Source organism: Xyrauchen texanus, chromosome 31, assembly GCF_025860055.1.
Source record: "Xyrauchen texanus isolate HMW12.3.18 chromosome 31, RBS_HiC_50CHRs, whole genome shotgun sequence".
Taxonomy (NCBI): domain Eukaryota; kingdom Metazoa; phylum Chordata; class Actinopteri; order Cypriniformes; family Catostomidae; genus Xyrauchen; species Xyrauchen texanus.
In genome coordinates, this window is record NC_068306.1 from 1502929 (window position 1) to 1526094 (window position 23166).

A 23166-nucleotide genomic window follows, 5' to 3' on the forward strand; every position below is an offset into this window, starting at 1 on the left:
AGAGGAGAAACCACAGCAGTGGAACAACAGAGAGATGAAGATTGTGATGATGATGAAACCACAGCAGAGGAACAACAGAGTGATGAAGATGATGATGATTTTATCCCTTCAGGTATGTTTTTGAGATGTTGGGTAGAATGTAAATTTCAGTCACCATTTTCTTCAATTGTTTAGGAAAAAAGTGTAAAAGGTGAATGGTGACCGAGGGTAACATTCAGTTTGAAGGATTATTATCATGAAATGCAGTTTTGATTGTATAAATCGGGCGTTTCCTTGTGTCGATCACAGGACAACCATTGGATGATCTCATTAACAGGTTAAAAGGGAGAGTAGAGAGAGACACTTTACAGATAACAAGAATCTTAAAGGTGCAATCAGTAATTCTAATCCAATAAATGTTTTGTCAAATTCTGCAAATGTCTCCTTGCAGTCTGCTAGCTGTCCATTCTGTAGATGGGCTGAAAAAAAATCTAGACAAAAACAAAGTAAATCGGATCGGTCCACACAACACTACTCCAGCCAATCAGCAACAGGATGGGGGTGGGGGCAGAGCGAGAGGGAATTTAATTAGAAGAGCGCTGGCAAATCTGGCTGATGCGAACTTACTTTACAAATGGCTGAGAATCAGACCAAGAGAAAAAGGTCTCAAAAAAGGAATATAAACTAAAAAAGAAGGATTATGATAAGTCGAGGGCTAGGAGCCATGTCAACATCGGCAAGGCTTTTCAGCAGTGGAGAGACCTCCGAGAGTAAAAGGCTTGAAGACGGATACAGAAGATGCTCTTTTTCTTCTCGATAGGTGGGTAACATAAATTAGGCTATGTCTCACAGAACATATATATATATATATATATATATATATATATATATATATATATATGCTGTTGTTGTGATGTTAGTTGGGGGGTCAGAGCTTCCAAAGGAGCACTGAAGGAGAGGGGTGTGTTTGTTTTGGCAGTTGAGTTTGAATTTCAACAGTGTATCTCAGGAATTGCTGAGTTTACCTTTAAAGATAACTTTTTATTTTGGTGCCTGTGTGATGTTTGACTGACAGGCAGCTTCTATGTGAGTTCTTTATTTGTGTGTGCTCTGAGAGCGCTGTTAGTAATATGGATATGTGCCTAAAGTATGAAATATAATGTATATACTTAAAGATTTGGTCAAAATGCCTATTATGTTGAGGTATGAATAAAAACACAATACCACTCACTGTACTCACTTAGCTGGATCATAGTAGTAGCTTTAAAAGTACTAATGTATTATAATCATCCAGTGAAAAACTGTGATTTAAGTGAGGAATAATTGACCTCCGGCCCATTAAATTACTGAAAAATAATGCACACTCTGAGGCCAAAGTCAATTCCTCTGCTTATACCACGGGACCCAAGCAAAGTGCGGCTTTAACCTGCGTGAATGCCTGTTGGCACTGCTCGTCCACTGGACCGGGTCTAGAGCCCCCTTTTTAGTGAGATCAGTCAGTTTGCTGGTGAGGTCCGTATAATTAGGCACAAACCTCCTGTAATAGCCAGCCAGCCCCAGGTACTGTCTCACCCCCTTTTTGGTCTTGGGACTTGGGCAGGTCGCAATCACTGCAGTTTTGCTAATTTAGGGACGCACCTGCCCATGGCCCAAGTGGAACCCAAGATACCACACCTCCACCCGCCCAATCACGCACTTCTTGGGGTTTGCTGTGAGCCCTGCCTGCCGCAGTGATCACAGGACCGCCCTCAGATGCTGCATGTGCCGCTGCCAATAAATGCTAGCATCCAAGTAGGCAGCGATGTCCAATGTCGAATAAAACCGAGCTGTACCTAACCGATCGAGTAACACATTAACATGGGGCATCGGGTACGCATCAAATTTAGACACCGTGTTAACTTTTCTATAATCCACACAGAACTTTACAGACCCTTCACTCTTAGGAACTAGAACAACCGGACTGGACCAGTCACTGTGGGATTCCTCTATTATTCCTATATCAAGCATCGCATCCAATTCTTACCAAACTATTTTCCCGGTTCCGCTCGATGTAGTGCTGGAGGAGGTTCGTATGAGGGGAGAACATGTATGCAAATTCTTGTTGCAACTCGGCAACCCCTGCAAGCTGATACTGTGAGAGGTGGTCTCCGCAAGTGACCGGAGTGTTATGAATAGGTTTTGTGTTTACCTCCAGGCCAGGCTCCGCCCTCTCCAGAACTACCTTAGCCAACGTCACAGGAACCATCTCCCTCCATAATTTCAGGAAGCTGAGGTGATATATTTGACGTGCGCCCCCTCTATCGGTTCACTGTACCTCACAATTGAGTGATCCTACTTGTTGTGTGACCTCAAAGAGTCCTTGCCACTTGGCGAATAATTTGAAGCTCGATGTGGGGTGTAAAACCAGTACCTTATCTCTCTGTGCAAATTCCCGCAGCCGAGTTCCCTTGTTATACAGCCAGCTCTGTCATTCATTGACATTGAACTTGGAAATTCTCCTGTGTTAGTTGCCCCAGTGTGTGAAGTTTTGCTCTAAAATAAAGAACGTACTGAATTTCATTCTTGCTATATGAAGATCCCTCCTCCCAAGCTTTGCAGATGACGCAAGCACCCCGCGCGGGCACTGGCCGTACATCAGCTCGAATGGGGAAAATCCTGTGGAGGCTTGCATGACCTCTGGCACTGCGAATATCAGGGGGTCGAGCCATTTATCCCAATTTCTAGCATCATCATGCACAAACTTACTAATCATGTTCTTAAGGATTTTATTAAATCACTCCACCATGCGGATGGTAAAACCTGGTGTGAATCTATTTAATACCCAGTAGTTTATAATGTTTGCTTAGTGTACATGACATAAAGGTTGTGCCCTGGTCGGTGTGGATTTCTTTAAGAATCCATACCTGGGAGATTATTTTGAAGAGTGTCTCCGCAACACTACGTGCTGAGATGTTGCTCAGAGGCACTGCTTCCGGATATGGTGGTGGCATAGTGGGCTAAAGCACATAACTAGTAAACCGAAGGTCGCTGGTTCGATTCCCACAGCCATCACAATGGAACCATTGTGTCCTTGAGCAAGGCACTTAACTCCAGGTTGCTCTGGGGGGATTGTCCCTGTAATAAGTGCACTGTATGTCGCTTTGGATAAAAGCGTGTAAATGTAAATATCACGTTGCATAATCCACTAGGACTAATACAAAGCGATGTCCACATGCTGACCGCTCTAATGGCCAGACGAGGTCCATGCCAGTTCTTTCAAAGGGGACCTCGATTAGTGGAAGAGGGCGCAATTTTGCTATTGGGGTGGCAGGTGGGTTCACCAGATGACATTCACAGCACCCCACACACCACCTGCGGACATCGCCGCCTATGCCCGGCCAATTAAAATGGGCTATGTTCAGTGTTTTTCTTCCCCAATCGGATTATAGTGAGCCGCTTGGAAAACCATTTCCCGGCATCTTCCTTCGTATGAGTATCCTGCGTCACTCTATACAACCGCTCTTTTATAATTGTAAAATAGGGATATGAAAGTGTGACATTCGGGTGGAGTTGTTGACCATCAATCACTCTTACTTGGTCAAAGGCGTGCTTGAGGTTTTTGTTTTGCGACTGCTCCAGAAGGAAATCCCCTGAGGAGGGGAGTGACCATAGCCTCCTCAGGGGATATGGAACTGACGAAGACTGCCCCGACTCCGCCTCCCCTGCCAGAGCATCACACACTTCACATCTTGTCACTTTTATGCAGGACCCCTCCAAGCATATTCCCTTTAATAATGGGTGAGGCAGGAACTAACCGTGGCATCCACTCTATGTTTTGTTCCCCCGAAATTTAGTCGACAGGGTCACCACAAGATATTTGTGAATGTCCCCATGCACACACTTCACCCTCACCATTTTAGGTTTGCCCAATGCCTCTGGTTGAACCAAGCGTTGGTGGATAGTTTTTTGATTACAGCCAGTGTCCACCAAAGCTTGGTGAGTAACTCCCTTGATTCTTACCTGTATTCAGTACACTTCGGCTCGGTCAGGGGCAGCCTGCGGGGCATCAGAGACACGGACCACCATCCCCAGCTCCATCATGTGGCATTGATCCCGGAAGTGCCCCTGATTCCCGCAACTCCAGCAGGCCTGCCCAGATGCCACCCCGCACCTGCATCAGCGGACACTTCCACCTGAGGGGGAGAGCAACAGGGCACTGCAGAGATGGAGGGGGTGTGCCCGTGGTGACGGAGCTCTTTGCCCCCCCTGGGGGCAGGAACAGGCCCTGGAGAGAGAGCAGAGTGAGGGGGGGCACACAGGGGGAGGGGGAAGAGAGAGAGGAGAGGGCTCTTCCGCCCTCGGGTACACAGCCATATGCTCCTCTGCAAGTTGGGCAGCTTCCTCCAGCGACGCAGGGTGGTGGCACTGAACCTACTCCGCTGTTCACTTTGACAGAACAAGGATTAGCTGTTCCAGTCCCACCTGATCGACTACTCCCACAACGTCATGGTTCCCCACCAGTAGCCATTTCTGGCACGTGTCTCGGAGCCATTGGGAGAAGGCAAAGGGGTGTATAGGGCAGTTTAATGTCCTTTAAGCGCAAACACAATTATCTTTGTAAAACAGCTCCCTCTTATTAAACACGTTATATTAATCATATACATATTGAATAAATGGATCAACAATTGAGATGGGTATACTAGATATGATATCACTTTATACCATGAAAACTCCTAGGTACTGGGAGTTCTGTGTCTGGAATTGCGCATCATTGCAGGTATAGCATTGCCGGCCAATTTCGAGCATAAAAACAGGTCTCTAGCGTGCAGTAATGTGAGTGAAAATGACTGCGTGTTAATGTGGAAAATTGTTTGGCCACATGTCTGACACTTGTCTGACACTTGTCTGACACTTGTCATCAATGATTATGAACTTATGCAATCAGAATAAAATTCCTGTGCATCTAACCTTAAATACAAATTACTTTTTAAACAAAAAAAGACAAAGTAAAACTGTAGACAACTGAAGTGTGCGAGTCTGGTAAAACAGTGAAGGATCAATTTTACTTGCTATCACTAAGCTACATCATCTAGCAGTGTGCTGGGCTGGTGAAAAAATATATTCTTTTCTTTTTTTACCGCAGAAGATTGGGTTATTTCATTGCATATTTATCTTTCTTTAATGACACGTCTATTTTGGTGTTTCTAGACTGGAGGGCACATAAAATAATTTTTCCAGTGGGAAATACATGAACTAGGTTTGAATGTTAATTTAGACTGATGAAATTAAAAGAATGGTACAAATCATGTAAAGGTGTCCCTCTTTTGATTTTTGTCAACTTATTGTGTTTATTGTAGAGCTGATGGAATTAAGAGAAGAACGTGAAGAGCTGAAGGAAGTGGAGGAGGAACAGCATGATTTCTTAACTGGAGAAAAATCTTTAAGGGGCTCAAAGACTAAAAAGATTTTCTCACCTAATAACCCTAGAAGAAAAGCCAAGAAAGCTTTCACCTGCTCTCAGTGTGGAAAGTGTTTCACATGTAAAAGCTATCTTAATATACACATGAGAGTTCATACTGGAGAGAAACCTTACACGTGCCATCAGTGTGGAAAAAGTTTTGCATATGCAACCAATCTCAAGAGTCATCTCTTTTATCACTTTGGAGAAAAGTCATTTGAATGCGATAAGTGTGGTAAAACATTTGTTCTTGCACAGTACCTAAAACAACATCTGAAAACTCACAGAAATGAGAAGCCTTACAATTGTTCTTTTTGTGGAAAGAGTTTTACAGGCATGTCCTATTTGAAACAGCACCAGAAAATGCATACCAGTGTGGTGGCTCATATGTGCTTTGAATGTGGGAAGACCTTTATTACAGCCGGCAACTTGAAAAAGCACCAAATAATTCATACTGGAGAAAAACCTTACAAGTGCTCCCACTGTGAGAAGAGATTCACTCAGTCAGAAATCCTGAAAAGACACGAGATAATTCATACAGGAGAGAAACCTTACAAGTGCTCACACTGTGAGAAGAGTTTCACTTGGTCAGAAAGCCTGAAAACACACGAGAGAATTCATACTGGAGAGAAACCTTACAAGTGCTCACACTGTGGAAAGAGTTTCACTTGGTCACAAAACCTGAAAATACACGAGAGAATTCATACTGGAGAGAAACCATACAAGTGCACGCACTGTGAAAAGAGTTTCACTCAGTCAAAAAACCTGGAAACTCACGAGAGAATTCATACTGGAGAAAAACCTTACAAGTGCTCACACTGTGAGAAGAGATTCACTTGGTCACAAAACCTTAAAACACATGAAAGAATCCATACTGGAGAAAAACCTTACAAGTGCTCACACTGTGGAAAGAGTTTCACTCAGTCAGTTAACCTGAAAAAACACGAGAGATTTCATACTGGAGAAAAACCATACAAGTGCTCACACTGTGGAAAGAGTTTCACTCAGTCAGGAAACCTGAAAAAGCATGAGATATTTCATACTGGAGAGAAACGGCTCACACTGTGAAAAGAGTTTCACTCGGTCACAAGACCTGAAAAAACATGAGAGAATTCATTCTAGAGAAAAACCATTCAAGTGCTCACACTGTGGAAAGCGTTTCACTCAGTCAGTAAACCTGAAAACACATGAGAGAATTCATACTGGAGAGAAACCATACAAGTGCACGCACTGTGAATAGAGTTTCACTCAGTCAGGAAACCTGAAAACACATGAGAGAATTCATACTGGAGAAAAACCATACAATTGCTCACACTGTGGAAAGAGTGTCACTCGGTCACAAGACCTGAAAACACATGAGAGACACCATACAACTCAGGGCCTGAAATTCATTTCTGAAAATGGGAGGGAATTCCCCCCTTAAGGCCTCGATATACTTCCTACGAAACGAAAGTATGAACAGTTGTGACATCATATCCAGTCACCTAGCGCCCCCACTTTGCTAAGGAACGGAGTAAATTACATACCCAAATAAAAGGTTTACTGCTCATGAGCAAAAACTGTCAGGACTGACTAAGCAAACAGCAGAAAAACAGCATCTGGCACGAGGCAGCAGACACAAAATCTGGCATGAGACAGCAGAGGGGGAATAATTAGGAAGCAAACTAATCAAGGGAAGGTGGAACAGATTACAAGCAGCCACAATAATAAGGGCTAAGCAAATCAGCAGGAGGATCATGGCAGCAAATGTGATTTGGAGCATGGCATGATTGTTTTTGCCAGATGGGCATTTTTGAGTATTTCCTGATCTCTGAGATTTTCATGCACAACAGTCTCTAGAATTTACTCTAGAAAAATGTCCAGTGAGTGGCAGTTCTGTGGATGGAAATGCCTTGTTGATGAGAGCGGTCAACAGAGAATGGCTAGACTGGTTAGAACTGACAAAGTTTTCAGTAAATCCGATAACTGCTCTGTACAATTGTGTTCTCATCTCTGAGTGCTATTCTGCGATTCGGGTTGGCGCTGTTTTGGCGGCACAAGGGGGACCTACACAATATTAGGCAGGTGGTTTTAATGTTGTGACTGATCGGTGTGTATTACTTAATCTTTCTGTACTGTTACCAGATTGAATGAAATCCCAGATGCAGTATATTGTGCTACTCTAATCCCAATCAATAATCATCAGAAGAAAAGATCTGGGACACAATATGGGACTTTTAATAATTATGAAGAAGCCCAAAATACACATGGGACTCTTATTTTTAAATGTCTGCTGTGAGCAGGGCCATTTCTAGGCATAGGCAATCTAGGCTGTCACCTTGGGACCCACCTTCTGGGGCTCTAAAGAGGAGGCCACCGCGCATGCGCTCCTCCCAACAGGTATATTGCCTAGGGTGCCAGAATTGTCAGAAACAGCCCTGGCTGTGAGCTCACTGAAGGCTGAGTTGCTGAGGAATTGAACCTGATTTGAAGTGCTAACCTGAGCTCCTGAGTTGATTCATGAAAAAGATCCGAGGTGCATCCCAAATGCACACTTCTGCAATATTTTACCTCATTTTGAAGTAGGGCTGGGCGATAGAGCTAAAAAAATGTATCACAATATAATGTTTCATATCCTTCGGTATCGATAATTATTGATACATTTTAATAACCTTTTTTTAAACAAACACCAGTAGAAAAAAGGTTTGAATTTAATCACTGTATTTGTAATTTACCCACAAAAATGTAAACATATCTTCTTTCTTATATCTTATATGAAGATTAATACATAAGGGTTAAAGAAACTATTGAACTTAATAAATAAAATGTTATAAAAATAGTTTGGAGGACTTCGCATAAGGCATTATTGCTGAGTACCTCGCCATCGTGGACTGCTTGTGGGTTGTTTGTTGTGGTGAGGTAGATGTAGGTTGTGGCGGACGACATGCTTTATCTTCCAAAGGGTGGAAACGGTTTAAGTGAGGAGATAATTCACTTCTTGTGTTTCCGTACTTGGCTGGGACGTTTTTTTTTTTTTAAAGCTTACACACAATTGTGTTCTGATGTTGGTCAGATGTAAAGAAACCAAAAAAAATTATTTTCAACTCATTTTCACATGAGTTTGTGTGTTCTGATGTCACATGGTGATGGCGCAACCAAACCCCACAGCAACGCAACTTGTTATTGGCTGTTTGCTTGTCACTCGTAGCATGCTCGTTTATCTAGCCATATGATTATGCTTTTAATGAGCGGTTTATGATCCAGGGACGGTGCATGCGTGAGGATTGTTCAAGCAACCAAACTTCATGTCTATGTGCATTTAAATGAACCTATCGAGCGTTATATATATATATTTTTTTATATCGTTATGGATAATGGTGTACCATCAATAAATACCGTTACCATTTAATCGCCCAGCCCTATTTTGAAGTGTAAATAATGTGAGTAGTAAGTTTACACTGAAAGTGCAATAAAAAGAAGTGTACTACAAGGACCTTAAGGCTTGTTGTACTTGGCGGAAGGGGCAGAGTTACTGGCAGTGATGGTGATCTGGCAAAACAATTGTAAATAATGGAGAATATGACAACTAGCTAAACTTTTGTGAATACAGCATCTTACAAAATGAGTTAAAATAAGTGTTGAACTGAGGGTGGATAGTGCACTAAAGCCAGGGAAACACAACGCTTGGTTTGAAACTTTACTTCCATAAGCTGTTAAACAGTGAACGCTATTGTGTAGTAAAAAAATTATAAGTGTTCCATTTGGGAAGATACTTGATAGGAATATTTTGGATCTAGTCGCGATCTCTAGTTCCCGTCTTTCTATGTTCATGCCCAGTGAGGTGCAGTCGTGAGTCTCTCACATAGACTTCGCGAAGGAAGTAGAAAGAACGACAACACAGTTGGTCTGTATTCAATCTACTCAACGTTTATTACAGCAAGCATGTAATTTATATTATTCATGAGACAATAAACAGCCAATAGTAAAGCGACAACAAGGCTTAAGATCAAGGGGGAGAAACTGGGTACTCTGGAGTAATACAGGAACAAGGCCATATACAGATGCCCCAGTCGTTATGCCATATGGTTGACCCTGTTCACCTCAAAAGGACAAGTATGACCTAATCAACTCACAGAAATAAGTATGCTGCATAAAATATGGAACATCATAAAGAGGAAGAGAGAAACGGTCAGCAATTGCTAAATATATTGACTCGATACGCGTGCACTGCAGCCTGCATCTGGGGTCAACCGAACACACATGGAAGGCCAGAAACAGACACACGGAGCAGAACAGCATGTACAATTTCATATTTCTCACAATACTACACTTTGATAATTCATACACTACATGGCTGAGTGCAAAGTACAAACTTATGTACTTATGACACGGTTCCGGCTAATGGGAGAGATTTGTTAACGACTCTCAATTGTATATTGAATCACTTGTTGAGATCATCATCTTTGTTTTATTATTAAATATCTGCTTTAAGTCTATTTTGCTGTAAAAATAAAGGTATTGGAAATGTTACTCCTTCCCCTTTAAGAGTTAGTTTCCTTCAGGATGTTCAACTCCTCTCTCAGTCTTTTCAACTATTTCGACGCATCAACACTCCAGTCCAGCAGGAGGCGGAAATTCACCAGAAGTTGCAGAAAACACAAGAAGAAGAAGAAGACCTGAGATCCACAACACCGTTTGAGCGCTAAAATCGGTACGTGTTTTGTGTGTTTTACATTGACAGATTTAGATTTTTCTGTGCATGTTGTTTTTATCTCTTTGGTGTTTTAATGACTTTAAAAGAAGCTCATTATCGTCTGATGTAGTTTGTTTTGTTACTGGTCACATGTAGGGCTGAAACGTTTAGTCGACATTATCGACAATAAAAAATGGTCGTTGTTGAATAGTCATTTGATCTCGTATAACGTAACATGAGATTACATTAAACTGTAATGATGGTGCGCGAGAGCAGCACTGCATTTCGTCTCTAAACAACTGATCTATATATATAACTGGATTGCTCATAGAATTCTAAACTGCCAGCAGTAGGTGAAGCTACCGGAAGTGCTCTGGCTGCCATTTTACTATTCACTACCGACAGAGGGCATCGCGGCATGTGCGGCGTTTAACCGCGAAATGGTTTATAACTATGTACCTATTAAGCACATGTTTACATTTACATTTACACTTACGCATTTGGCAGACACTTTTATCCAAAGCGACTTACAGTGCACTTATTACAGGGACAATCCCCCCGGAGCAACCTGGAGTTAAGTGCCTTACTCAAGGACACAATGGTGGTGACTGTGGGGCTAGAACCAGCATCCTTCTGATTACCAGTTATGTGCTTAGACCACTACACCAGAAAGTACATAAGAAAGTACCTCTTAAGAATAAATCCAAAAGAACCAAATATAAAAATGTAGTGTAGTACACACACAAGTTCATATATATATATATATATATATATATATATATATATATATATATATATATATATATATATATATAATTTACCTTTACTTAATGCAATTATCCATTTGCATTTATTTCTGGAATATGTACATACCAGGTTGTGAGCATTTAATTATTTCAGCAATCCCCTGATCTTTTAAAAAATGCCCGGTATGCCAGATGACCAGTCCTGCCCTGCTCCTCGTCTATTCCAAATGATCAGTTTATAAATTATGCCCGTGAGCTGGATCGTATTCGGACCTGCATTGCAAAAATACAAAATCACACACAGAGAATTAATGCAAGCCCACATTATATTCATCATATGTAACCGGTGTTGATCTGCAATAAGATATTCAACTTGACCAAAAAAGCTGAGTTGGTGAGTTATACTGTTATTCATTGTGGTAATTTTCCTAAGTTAACGTTAGCTGCAGAGCTAATATGTATTTAGCTTAAGAAAATAACCATAATGCGTGTTCAACATAAATAAAAGCTACAAAGCATAATTATGTATTCAGAATAAAATGGTGGTGGTGGTGTAGTGGGCTAAAGCACATAACTGTTACTCAGAAGGTCGCTGGTTCGATCCCCACAGCCACCACCATTGTGTCCTTGAGTAAGGCACTTAACTCCAGGTTGCTCCGGGGGGATTATCCCTGTAATAAGGCTCTATAAGTTGCTTTGGATAAAAGCGTCTGCCAAATGCATAAATGTAAATGTAAAATATGTTTGAAAATGTCTACTGATGTCTTACCTCAGTTTCTTAAACTTCTTTCTATTGAGGTAACACGTGCGCCGCTGAATGTAATGCTGCTGCAATAAAGAGTAACATAACACACTTACAATAAGCAGGGGAAAAAATTAGAGTCAAAATAAATAATTACATATTTAGGAAGATTGCATTGTGATGCAGTGTATGCAGACTTAAAACATTTTTTTAATGTGACTGCATAGGTAAAAATTACTCACCAAAACAGACAATTTCCCATTGAGACCCATAGGAATACAGAATGTTAGGGAATACCAAGATGGCGGCGCAGTAGCTTCACTGTTGTGACGTCATGAGCAATCCAGTTATATATATAGATCAGTGGTCTAAACATTCCAAACGGCTTCAGGTGATGTAGATTGCAAATGATGAGGGACTTATTCAAAAATAAATAAGTAAATTCAGAAGCACTCTCGTTGTGGAATAAGCAGATTCGGATCTCTTTAAAGGAAACACCCAGGCTTAGGTTGCAGTTATATTGAATGCATTACAGCTTTATTAAAGTTCAAATAAATCAGCAGCAGATCATGTAAATAACTTCAAATTCTGAAACTGGCATTTCTCTGTGCGGTTCTTCTATGAGTTGCGCAAATGTCCCGATTTAAGGGGGAGAAATTAAAATAGCACCCGGCATAGTCACACTCTGTCACGGGACGTTCATCCCTCGAGCATGCGCGCTTAATGCAGAACATGATGTCTCGCAAGTTATTGAATCATAATATATGCGTTACTGTGCATTTCTTATCGTGAAGAAAATGGGCAGTATGCAGCTTTATTAATAAGATTGTTTTTTATTAAGTTAAAGATGGGTTGAAGTGAACAGAAAGGGTGTTGTCTTCGACCCATTATACACTGCAACAAAATATGTTTTGGATTTTGTTTTGGCTTCTTTTCCAATATAAATATGTAAAACTCCTTTAAAACAATACATTTTCTTTTGCAGCTATAATGCAGAAGAAAAAAATGTTATCTGAGAATGTTGAATATAATATAAAAAATACAAATATTTTAAAATAACTAAAAATCCTTCAAAAAATATGCATTCACCTGAGAAGCAGCATATAAGATGTTTAGACATGCTTTTAGATGAATAGATCTTGAATACAAGTATATTTTGTCTTTACTGCACTGGCAGAAGTATGAACAAGTGAAAATATTCACTTATATACAAAATACACTTTTATTAAGATACATTCTCTTAAAGCAATTCTAAATATCTTATCTGTTGCTTCTCAAGTAAATGTATTCTGTTTTTTAGAAAATTTTAAATGAAATTTAGTATATGTCATTTAGAGGTATTTTTAAAAGATGATTTTGTCCTCTTTATTGTTTGTAAGCGCGTTTAATCCAACCTTTTAAATCAGGACACAGTCTGAATAATCGGTTAAGAGCTAATGATTAATCATTGCAATATTCACAGAATAGTCGAATAATCGTTCTAATAATAATTAGATCAATCTATTATCAAAATAATCGTTAGTTGCAGCCCTAGTAACATGCAAGAGGTGAGTAAAGCAACAAAACGGGTAAGAACCAGTAGATTATTTACACTTTCTGTCTGTGGTTAAGATTCTCGTGTTGGCATATAAACATATACTTTCATTTTGATATGTATTGAATCTGCCCATTTGATACCATTATTAAATTAAGTCCGTTGGAAATGTCAGGTTTTTGCTCTTTTAATGCATTTTAATAACAGCATCATTCTTTCCTCACAGTGAGGATCAATCTCACTGTAACAATAACCCGAAACTGTCATGTAAACATACAGTGCATCCAGAAAGTATTCACAGCGTTTCACTTTTCCATGTCACAGCCTTATTCCAAAATGTATTAAATTCATTATTTTTCTCAAAATTCTACAAACAATACCCCATAATGACAACATGAAAGAAGTTTGTTTGAAATCTTTGCAAATTTATTACAAATAAAAACAAAATAAATCACATGTACAGAAGTATTCACATCCTTTGCCATGACACTCAAAATTGAGCTCAGGTGCATCCTGTTTCCACTGATCATCCTTGAGATGTTGCTACAACTTGATTGGAGTCCACCTGTGGTAAATTCAGTTGATTGGACATGATTTGGAAAGGCACACACCTGTCTATATAAGGTCCCACAGTTAACAGTGCATGTCAGAGCACAAACCAAGCCATGAAGTCCAAGGGATTGTCTGTAGACTTCCGAGACAGGATTGTATCAAGGCACAGATCTGGGGAAGGGTACAGAAAAATGTCTGCCGCATTAAAGGTCCCAATGAGCACAGTGGCCTCCATCATCCGTAAATGGATGTTTGGAACCACCAGGACTCTTCCTACGGCTGACCGCCCGGCCAAACTGAGCGATCGGGGGAGAAGGGCCTTAGTCATGGAGGTGACAAAGAACCCGATGGTCACTCTGACAGAGCTCCAGCATTTCTCTGTGGAGAGAGGAGAACCTTCCAGAAGAACAACCATCTCTGCAGCACTCCACCAATCAGGCCTTTGTGGTAGAGTGGCCAGACAGAAGCCACTCCTCAGTAAAAGGCACATAACAGCCCTTGTAGAGTTTTCCTAAAGGCACCTGAAGGACTCTCAGACCATGAGAAACAAAATTCTCTGGTCTGATGAAGCAAATATTGAACTCTTTGGCCTGAATGGCAAGCGTCATGTCTGGAGGAAACCAGGCACCACTCAATACCAATACCATACCTACAGTGAAGCATGGTGGTGGCAGCGTCATGCTGTGGGGAAGTTTTTCAGGAGCAGGAACCGGGTGACTAGTCAGGATCAAGGGAAAGATGAATGCAGCAATGTACAGAGACATCCTTGATGAAGACCTGCTCCAGAGCGCTCTGGACCTCATACTGGGGTGAAGGTTCATCTTCCAACAGGACAATGACCCTAAGCACACAGCCAAGATAACAAAGGAGTGGCTTGATCTGAAAATGTCTGTGCACCGATGCTCCCCATCTAACCTGATGGAGCTTGAGAGGTCCTGCAAAGAAGAATGGGAGAAACTGCCCAAAAATAGGTGTGCCAAGCTTGTAGAATCATACACAAAAAGACTTGAGGCTGTAATTGGTGCCAAAGGTGCTTCAACAAAGTATTGAGCAAAGGCTGTGAATACTTATGAACGTGATCAGGGTGCGCGGTTTCCTGTTCACTTAAACTACCATACAGTTCCTTGAGTGCCTGATCTGTGTCGGCTTGTGGGGGGATGTACACAGCTGTGATAATGACCACTGTGAATTCCCTTGGTAGCAAGAATGGTCGACACAGAAGCATGAGAAATCTCAGCAGACATCCAAGTTTCTGTAAAGCAGATAACGCAGCACTCCCTCGTCTCTCGTTGGAAAGATCCACGCTCATCTCACAGAGCTTGTTGTCCAGAGATTGAACGTTTGCAAGTAGAATACTGGGTAGCGGGGGTCGATTTGCGTGACGTCTTACTCTGATTAGAAGCCGGCTCTTTTTCCTCTTTTCCTTCTCCGTTTCCACGGCCGGACTGCCCAGACAAAGGGCTCCTCTGCTGTGTTTGTAAACAGCGGGTCGGCATTGAGGAATTTGAAGTCCGGTTTTCGGTGTGTAATTGCAGAACCGATGTCCAAAAGCATTTGTCTGTCATATACAATAAGGCAGAAAACATCCAAGACAAACAAACAATAAACTGCAGTGTTGTGTCGGAGCTCGCAACGCAGCAGCCATACTCGGCACCATCTTGAGTCCAGGTTACCCCTGAAAGATGGTGCAGTTCCCACTTTGTTGGGAAAATCTGGCTCTTCAGGATCATAACCTGTAAGTATGCTTGATTATTTGTGGATTTATCTGCTACCGAGAGTTCAAATGCAGAGTTTTGTGTTGTAGCAATGGTGTACACCCAGTGCACAGCTGTAGGCCTCTGCTAACCTGATAGCTAATGTTATTGTGTTGAAATGGTTTTGTTATTAGTTTTACTTGAATCTTTGTCAGGTTCACAATATCGACAGTGTACTTGTAAGAAATCTACAAAAGTAAAACTTACCTCTGTGAAACGTTGTGCTTGTGAAGGCGGTTCGGTTCGATCAGCTTGTTCTTCCAAACTTTCATTATCGGAATCAAAATGGTGCTGAAAAAACCGACGCCATAGTTACAATAGTGTTTACAGCTGCTCAGCAAGACTTGGGAACTGAACCTCGGTTATGGTAAGGGCCTTTACTTTTCCGACACACATTCTATATGGTTGACCAATCACAACAGAATAGGCCAGCTGACCAATCAGAGCAGACTGGGCTTTTCGGAAAGGGGGACTTTAAAGAGACAGGATGAAGAGTGGAGAAAGAAACATACAGTATGAGAATTTTATTTTTGAAAGAGAGAGCAGGTGGATGTGATTCTTGCTGGTGAACTGCAGATGCTGCAGATACCAGTGAAGATGTGTTCAGTGAAGCTGCTGGACTGCAGGAACCTGATGAAGATGAGAGGAGAAAACACAGCAGAGGAACAACAGAGTGATGATGATGATGAAACCACAGCAGAGGAACAACAGAGTGATGAAGATGATTTTATACCTTCAGGTATGTTTTTGAGATGGATGACCATTTACTTCAATTGTTTAGAAAAAAGATGAATGGTGACTGAGGGTAACATTCAGTTTGAAGGATTAATATCATGAAATGCAGTATTGATTGTATAAATCAGCTGTTTCCTTGTGTCGATCACAGGACAACCATTGGATGATCTCATTAACAGGTTAAAAGGGAGTAAAAACTTCACAAATAACAAGAATCTTAAAGGTGCACTTAATAATTGTAATCCAATATGCTTTGTCAAATTCTGCAAATATCTCCTCAGCCAATCTCAAGTAGAGCTGAAAGTTTGAGCGCACATTTTGGTATGTGTTCAATGTGTTTCACATTATTTGTGACATTTGTATTTATTTGTAAATATATTTTTTATGTCCTGGTTTCAGCCTGGTAGGCTCACTGATTGTTTTCATGCAATTTCTTGCTATGGTCTCTGCTATTGTTTGCAGAGCTTTGAAACACTTTTGTTGCATTGCATGTTGTTTTGATGATACTTTCATTCTCATCTTTCAGTAAATAAGCTGAAATGTATCTGGTTATCATGGCAATGATGTCATGCGCTTGGCATGCATGCTCTTTTGTCATACTGTCAGTCAGTGCGAAAAGAAATGCATCAAATAAGAATTTTCAACAACGAGCTGAAAGAAGCAGATCCATTTCTTTGTGCAACACGTGAAAGCAAGGTGTTTTACTGTCACTGTTAATGTTCCTTTTATGGTGTATTTTCTAAAACATATTTATCAAAATTATGTATAAACAGATAAATGTAATCAATGTGGCAAGCATATTGTAAAGGAAAGCAGAGGTGTGTTGAGAATACGTGTCCCTTACACAGAATGTGACATTTACATTTATGCATTTGGCAGATGCTTTTATCCAAAGCGACTTACAGTGCACTTATTACAGGGACAATCCCCCCGGAGCAACCTGTAGTTAAGTGCCTTACTCAAGGACACAATGGTGGTGGCTGTGGGGATCGAACCAGCAACCTCCTGATTACCAGTTTACCAGTTATGTGCACTTATTACAGGGACAATCCCCCCGGAGCAACCTGGAGTTAAGTGCCTTACTCAAGGACACAATGGTGGTGGCTGTGGGGATCGAACCAGTGACCTTCTGATTACCAGTTTACCAGTTATGTGCTTTAGACCACTACACGACCACCACTACATTAAGCTAATTAATGGATAACAAACAAAACTGCAAAGCAATGTATAAAAAAAAATTATATCGTTATGGATAATGGTGTACCGTCAATAAATACCATTACCATTTAATCGCCCAGCCCTATTTTGAAGTGTAAATAGTGTGAGTAGTATGTTTACACTGAAAGTGCAACAAAAAGAAGTATACTACAAGGACCCAGATGATCCAGTTTTTCAACCGTCAAAATGGAGTGTGCAATGTTGGACACTTCGTGCACTCAGCTCATGTGGCTTGGATTCAGGATGTCCAGGATTCGGCTTTAGCTGCATTATGATGTGGTCTAGTACTTCACTGTGTGTGCACACATATTTTCAATGCTTTAACTGCTCTTTGTAAGCCCCTCCTCGCACACCAATTGGTCGATTATAAGAGGTTTGCAGCAGCTATTGGCCAAATTCCTGCTTGTCAATCTCTCCATGCTTTCGTCCAGTTTTAGAGCCGTGGTAAGCAGAATGTATGACATGTAAAGCTGGTGCTATGTGTCAGTTGCTAATAAAGGTGCAAGTGATTTAGAAGCACACATTAGCTCTGTGAATCATAAAAAGCCAGCAAAAGGTGAAAGTTCATCAGGTAAATTAACGGAATACTTTTTGCGACCAGGCAAAATTGTTATCACATTGCTTCATTTTCCATGGCCATTCAAAATAATCATAATAGTAAATGAAGGTACACTCATGGCATCAAATATTTTATTTTAGTACATGGACATTCAAAATAATGTTGGAAAGTTTTATTTATGTGTGTGTATATATATAATATATATATATATATATATGTTATGCAAAAACCAGAATATGGTCACCCTAACTAATGCGCACTCAAATATTTATTCAATAACCCATCTTTAGCAATGCTCCTCTGTTACCAAATAGATCTACAAATTGCATAAAATGTGAAATCATTTTAATCACAATAAGATAAATAATAAAATGTTTTGTTCAACTTTGATTATTTCTATATTTGTCTTGCCATCTGTAGGCCTATGTTTAAATATTGCCTTATGTCACTATTAAAGGCCATCTTTCATAATCCGTTTTTGATTTGTATTGACTTGTGTTGTATTGATGATACTACACTATGATTTTATTCACGTTAAAAATGTTTCCACTTAATGTAACATTCATCACAAACCACCGTTGTAATTATACAGTCTGTTGAAATGAATGTAACATTGGCCTTTGTGTACTTTTATCCAGTGCTTAAAGTGGAAGAAAAAAGTGCAGGTACTCTCGTTGTTGAACAATTAAAACTGTTAATATTATGACTGTTCAAAAGGCCCAGACACTTTTGGATGTGATGGGAAGCGCTGACCAGTCAGAGCACTAAATGTTACCGCAGCCCCACGTGGATCAAGCGGAAATGGAACGTAATCACTTAATATATGCCATGTTATGAGCATGAGTGAACAGGTCGCCAGCTTTACTTTACTTTAGTCAGTTAACTAAAAATGAGTTTACCTTGGGGATATTGTGTGCATGCATGTAAAGCAAGTGGACTCTATTTTTGTCCTTAATTAAGATAAGCTGTGGCAGCTGATGGTGCAGTTCCCACTTTATTGGGACAATCTGGCACTTCAGGATCACAACCTGTAAGCAGGGTTGCCAACTCTCACGCATCTGGCGTGACACTCACGCATTCAGCCTCACCGTGAGATTGAGGCTGAATGCGTGAGTGTCACGCCAGATGCGTGAGAGTTGGCAACCCTGTGTAAGTATGCTTGATTATTTGTGGATTTATCTGCTATCGAGAGTTCATGAGTTTTGTGTTGTAACAACGGTGTACACCCAGTGCACAGCTGTAGGCCTCTGCTAACCTGATAGCTAATGTTATTGTGTTGAAATAGTTTTTCTATTCATAGTAGTCCACGGCTAACTTGATCACTAACTGTGAGTAAGTCTCTGTTCCGATGCAAACTTTCTAAACTCCAAGGAGGACAAATGGCTGAGAAACTGGAAAAGAGAACAAGGTCAAATGAATATAAACAAATAAAAAAGGATTATAATAAGTCAAGGGCTAGGAGCCACATCAATATCGGCAAAGCTTTTCACCAGTGAAGAGACCTCAGAGTAACACACTTGAAGATGGATGCAGAAGTTGCTCTTTTTCTTCTCGATAGGTGGGTAATGGGGTTGGAGCTTCCAAAGGAGCACTGAAGGGAGGGGTGTGTTTGTTTTGAGTTCGAATATCAACAGTGTTTCTCAGGAATTGCTGAGTGCACCTTTAAAAATCTGACTGACAGACAGCTTCTGTGTGTGTTCTTTATTTGTGTGTGCTCTGAGAGTGCTATAGGTAATATGGATATGTGCCTAAACTGTCAAATATAATTTATATACTTAGATTTGGTCAAAATGCCTATTTTGTTGAGGTATGAACTCTATTTTTAAAGATAGTTTTGTAAAAAATACAAATAAATGTACATATCTTTATTGTAAAGAGCTTAAACTATATTTTTCCATGCTTGTTCAATGAACTATAAACAATGAATGGACATGCATCTGTGGAATGCTCATTAAGACACTAATAGCTTACAGACAGTAGGTAATTACGGTCACACTTATAAAAACTTTGGACACTAAAGAGACCTTTCTACTGACTCTGAAAAACACCAAAAGAAAGATGCCACGGGTCCCTGCTCATCTGCATGAACGTGCCTTAGGCATGCTGCATGGAGGCATGAGGACTGCAGATGTGGCCAAGGCAATAAATTGCAATGTCCACACTTTTGAGACGCCTAAAACAGCGCTACAGGGAGACGGGAAGTACAGCTGATGGTCCTTGCAGTGTCAGACCACGTGTAACAGTATAGGTACATCTAAAAATCACATCTGCGGGACAGGTACAAGATGGCAACAACAATTCCCAGAGTTACACCAGGAACGCGCAATCCCTCCATCAGTGCTCAGACTGTCCGCAATAGGCTGAGAGAGGCTGGACTGAGGGCTTGTAGGCCTGTTGTAAGGCAGGTCCTGACCAGACATCACAGGCAACAACATCGCCTATGGGCACAAACTCACCTTTGCTGGACCAGACATGACTGGCAAAAAGTTCTCTTCACTAATGAGTCACGGTTTTGTCTCCCCAGGGGTGATGGTCAGACTTGCGTTTTCGTCGAAGGAATGAGCATTACTCCGTGGCCTGTACTCTGGAGCGGGATCGATTTGTAGGTGGAGGGTCTATCATGGTCTGGGGCCGAATGGATGTAAATTCAGGAAAGGAATAAGCAACAGATCTAACAATTGTTACAAATACATTAGGAGGGATAATACATTGGGAGGTATCAAAGAAATGTACAGTTGGTAGTGATCATTTTCCTATAAAAAGTACAATTGTAAATAATGATAAAGGAGGGAAAAATTAGGAAATGCAGGAAAATGGAAGTTTGAGAATGCTAACTGAGAAAAATACAGTGAAAGGTAAGTAAAGACAGAATATTGGAGATCATTTTGTGATGAAATTGGTAAATTAGTACTCCAGTCGAGGAAGCGTGGAGCATGATTAAAAAGATGAGAGGAATTAGGAAAGAATATGAATATCCAGTTTTAAGTATGGAAGAGGAAAATGCAATAAGTGACAAAGAAAAAGCAGAAATGTTCCAGAAAGAGTTTTAAAAAATAAATAGTTCAGATAACTTGGAAAAAGGAGAGTAAGGAAATGAGGGAGAAGCTGCTAAGAAAACATCAATGGATTGTTTATTGGATTTTCCGTAGTCATTCCCTGAATTAAAACGTGCATTAACAAATTAAGGTAACAACTCCAGGGCAAGATGAAATAAGTTATATTATGTTAAAAAAGTTAAGTGAACAATCAATTGAAGTAATATTAAAGTTTTATAACAGAATATTGGAGGAAGGGAGTTGGAAGGAATTTTTAATTATTCCAATAAAGAAACCAGGTAAAGATCAAAATGTGCCTCTAAATTACAGACCAATATCTTTAACCGCACATGTATGCAAATTAATGGAAAAATTATTACTGACTGGCTAATGTATCATTTGGAGAAAATTAAGGTGTGGAAGGGGAACAATGGATTCAATAGTGAGTTTGGAATCAGATATAAGGAGAGCCTTGATAAATAAAGAAACAGTAGTAGCAGTGTTCTTTGATATTGAAAAGTATTATGATATGTTATGGAAGGAAGGTTTGTTGATAAAATTAGATCAGATTGGAATAGGTTGTAGGTTCTATAATTGGGTTAAAGATTTTTTAATAGGAAGAAATATAGAAGTGAAGATTGGAGAATATATTTATCAGAAAAGGTTTGATTGAGAATGGGACCCCACAGGGTAGTGTCATAAGTCCATTGATGATTACTGTTATGATTAATGACATATTTGCAACAATAGATATTAATATAGGAAACTCGTTGTTTGCAGATGATGGATCTCTTTGGATTAGAGGAAGAAATGTGGATTAAAATGTAGATAAAATGCAATCAGCTTTAAATAATTTTGGTAAATGGTCTTATAAATGGGGATTTCAATTATCTGTGGAGAAAACTAAATATATTTTATTTACAAATAAAAAGTTAAGTATAGATATATATTAAAATTATATAATAAGGAATTAGAACAAGTTTAAGTGATAAGATTTCTTATAATGTGGTTTGACACGAACATTACATGGAGTACTCACATAAATAAGATGGAAGAGAGATGTAAGAAGATATTAAATGTAAAGAGGTGTGTTTCAGGACGGGAATGGCACTGAAAACCATTTATTCTGCAATGAGAAGAGCAATAATAGACTATGGATGTATGGCTTATGAATCAGCATCTAAATCACAATTAGGAAAACTAGAGAGAATCCAGTCACAAGCATTAAGAATGTGTTGTGAAGTTTATACTTTTTCTCCAGTACCAGCGTAACAGGTGGAGATGGGACAGATGCCAATCCACTTAAGAAGGAAGCAACTGATATTGACGTACTGGGCAAACTTAATAGGTCAGAAGGATAATCACCCTGCAAAAAAGGTTCTAAAGGCATGTTGGGAACATGGGAAAGGGAAAATTAATAGTTTTGGCTTGATTATTAAGGATTTAGTGCAGGATACGAAATTAAATGAGTACAATTTTACCCCAGTGGTAATATTACCATCAATACCTCTATGGATCTCACCACAGCCAAATTTTGATTTATTCCTATTAGTAGCAAGACAAGACAAGGGTCAAAATGCATTAGAGGCAGAATCAACAAGGGAGTATATATGGACCAAGTATGAAAGTTATATACAGGTTTTTACAGATGCATCTAAAGATCCAGGGAATGGTCAAGTGGGGGTAGCATACATCATCCCAAGATTGAAAGTGGCAGAAGGACAAAGGGTATCAGATCAAGTTTACAGGAGAATTACTAGCAATTTTGCTAGCAATGAACAAAATAAAAGATATGGGATTAAACAAAACTCTCATATGTTCAGATTCCAGCTCTGCCCTGTTAAGTCTTGAAGCTCAACAGTCTGAAACTAGACAAGATATATTGATAGAGATTCTTCAGATATTTTATATAATGTAGCAGACAAATAAGACAGTTCAGTTTTTATGGGTTCCCTCGCGAATTGGAGTATCAGGGAACAAGGAAGCAGATAAATAAGCAAAACAAGTAATGGCAAAGGAAAATATCGATATGCATATAATGTATAGCAATAATAAAGAGGAGTTAAATAAAAAATTGCAATTTTATTGGGATAATGAACAAAAGGGGAGACATCTACATTTAATACAACCATTAGTAGGAAGAGGAAGGAATTCAGGCGGGAGGAGAAAAGAAGACTGTATTTTGTCTAGACTCAGACTGGGA

The 23166-nt window shown here is 40.0% G+C and overlaps 3 protein-coding genes across 4 annotated transcripts in view; 2 read left to right on the forward strand and 1 right to left on the reverse strand.

Annotated features, from left to right (window-relative positions):
* The window catches only part of LOC127624953 (zinc finger protein 665-like), a 158031-nt gene extending 150779 nt beyond the window's left edge, over nucleotides 1-7252 (forward strand). The window contains exon 13 of the mRNA XM_052099912.1: nucleotides 5921-7252. Within this exon, the coding sequence (XP_051955872.1) occupies nucleotides 5921-6484 (564 nt within the window). The 3' untranslated portion in view covers nucleotides 6485-7252. The remainder of the gene's footprint in view (nucleotides 1-5920) is intronic.
* Nucleotides 1-23166, reverse strand: part of LOC127625016 (zinc finger protein 501-like) — a 617707-nt gene that overhangs the window by 493159 nt on the left and 101382 nt on the right. The window lies entirely within an intron of this gene.
* Nucleotides 10085-23166, forward strand: part of LOC127625017 (zinc finger protein 239-like) — a 165071-nt gene continuing 151989 nt past the window's right edge. Inside the window, exon 1 of the mRNA XM_052100066.1 lies at nucleotides 10085-10106. The gene's annotated coding sequence lies outside the window, so the exon portion shown is untranslated. The remainder of the gene's footprint in view (nucleotides 10107-23166) is intronic.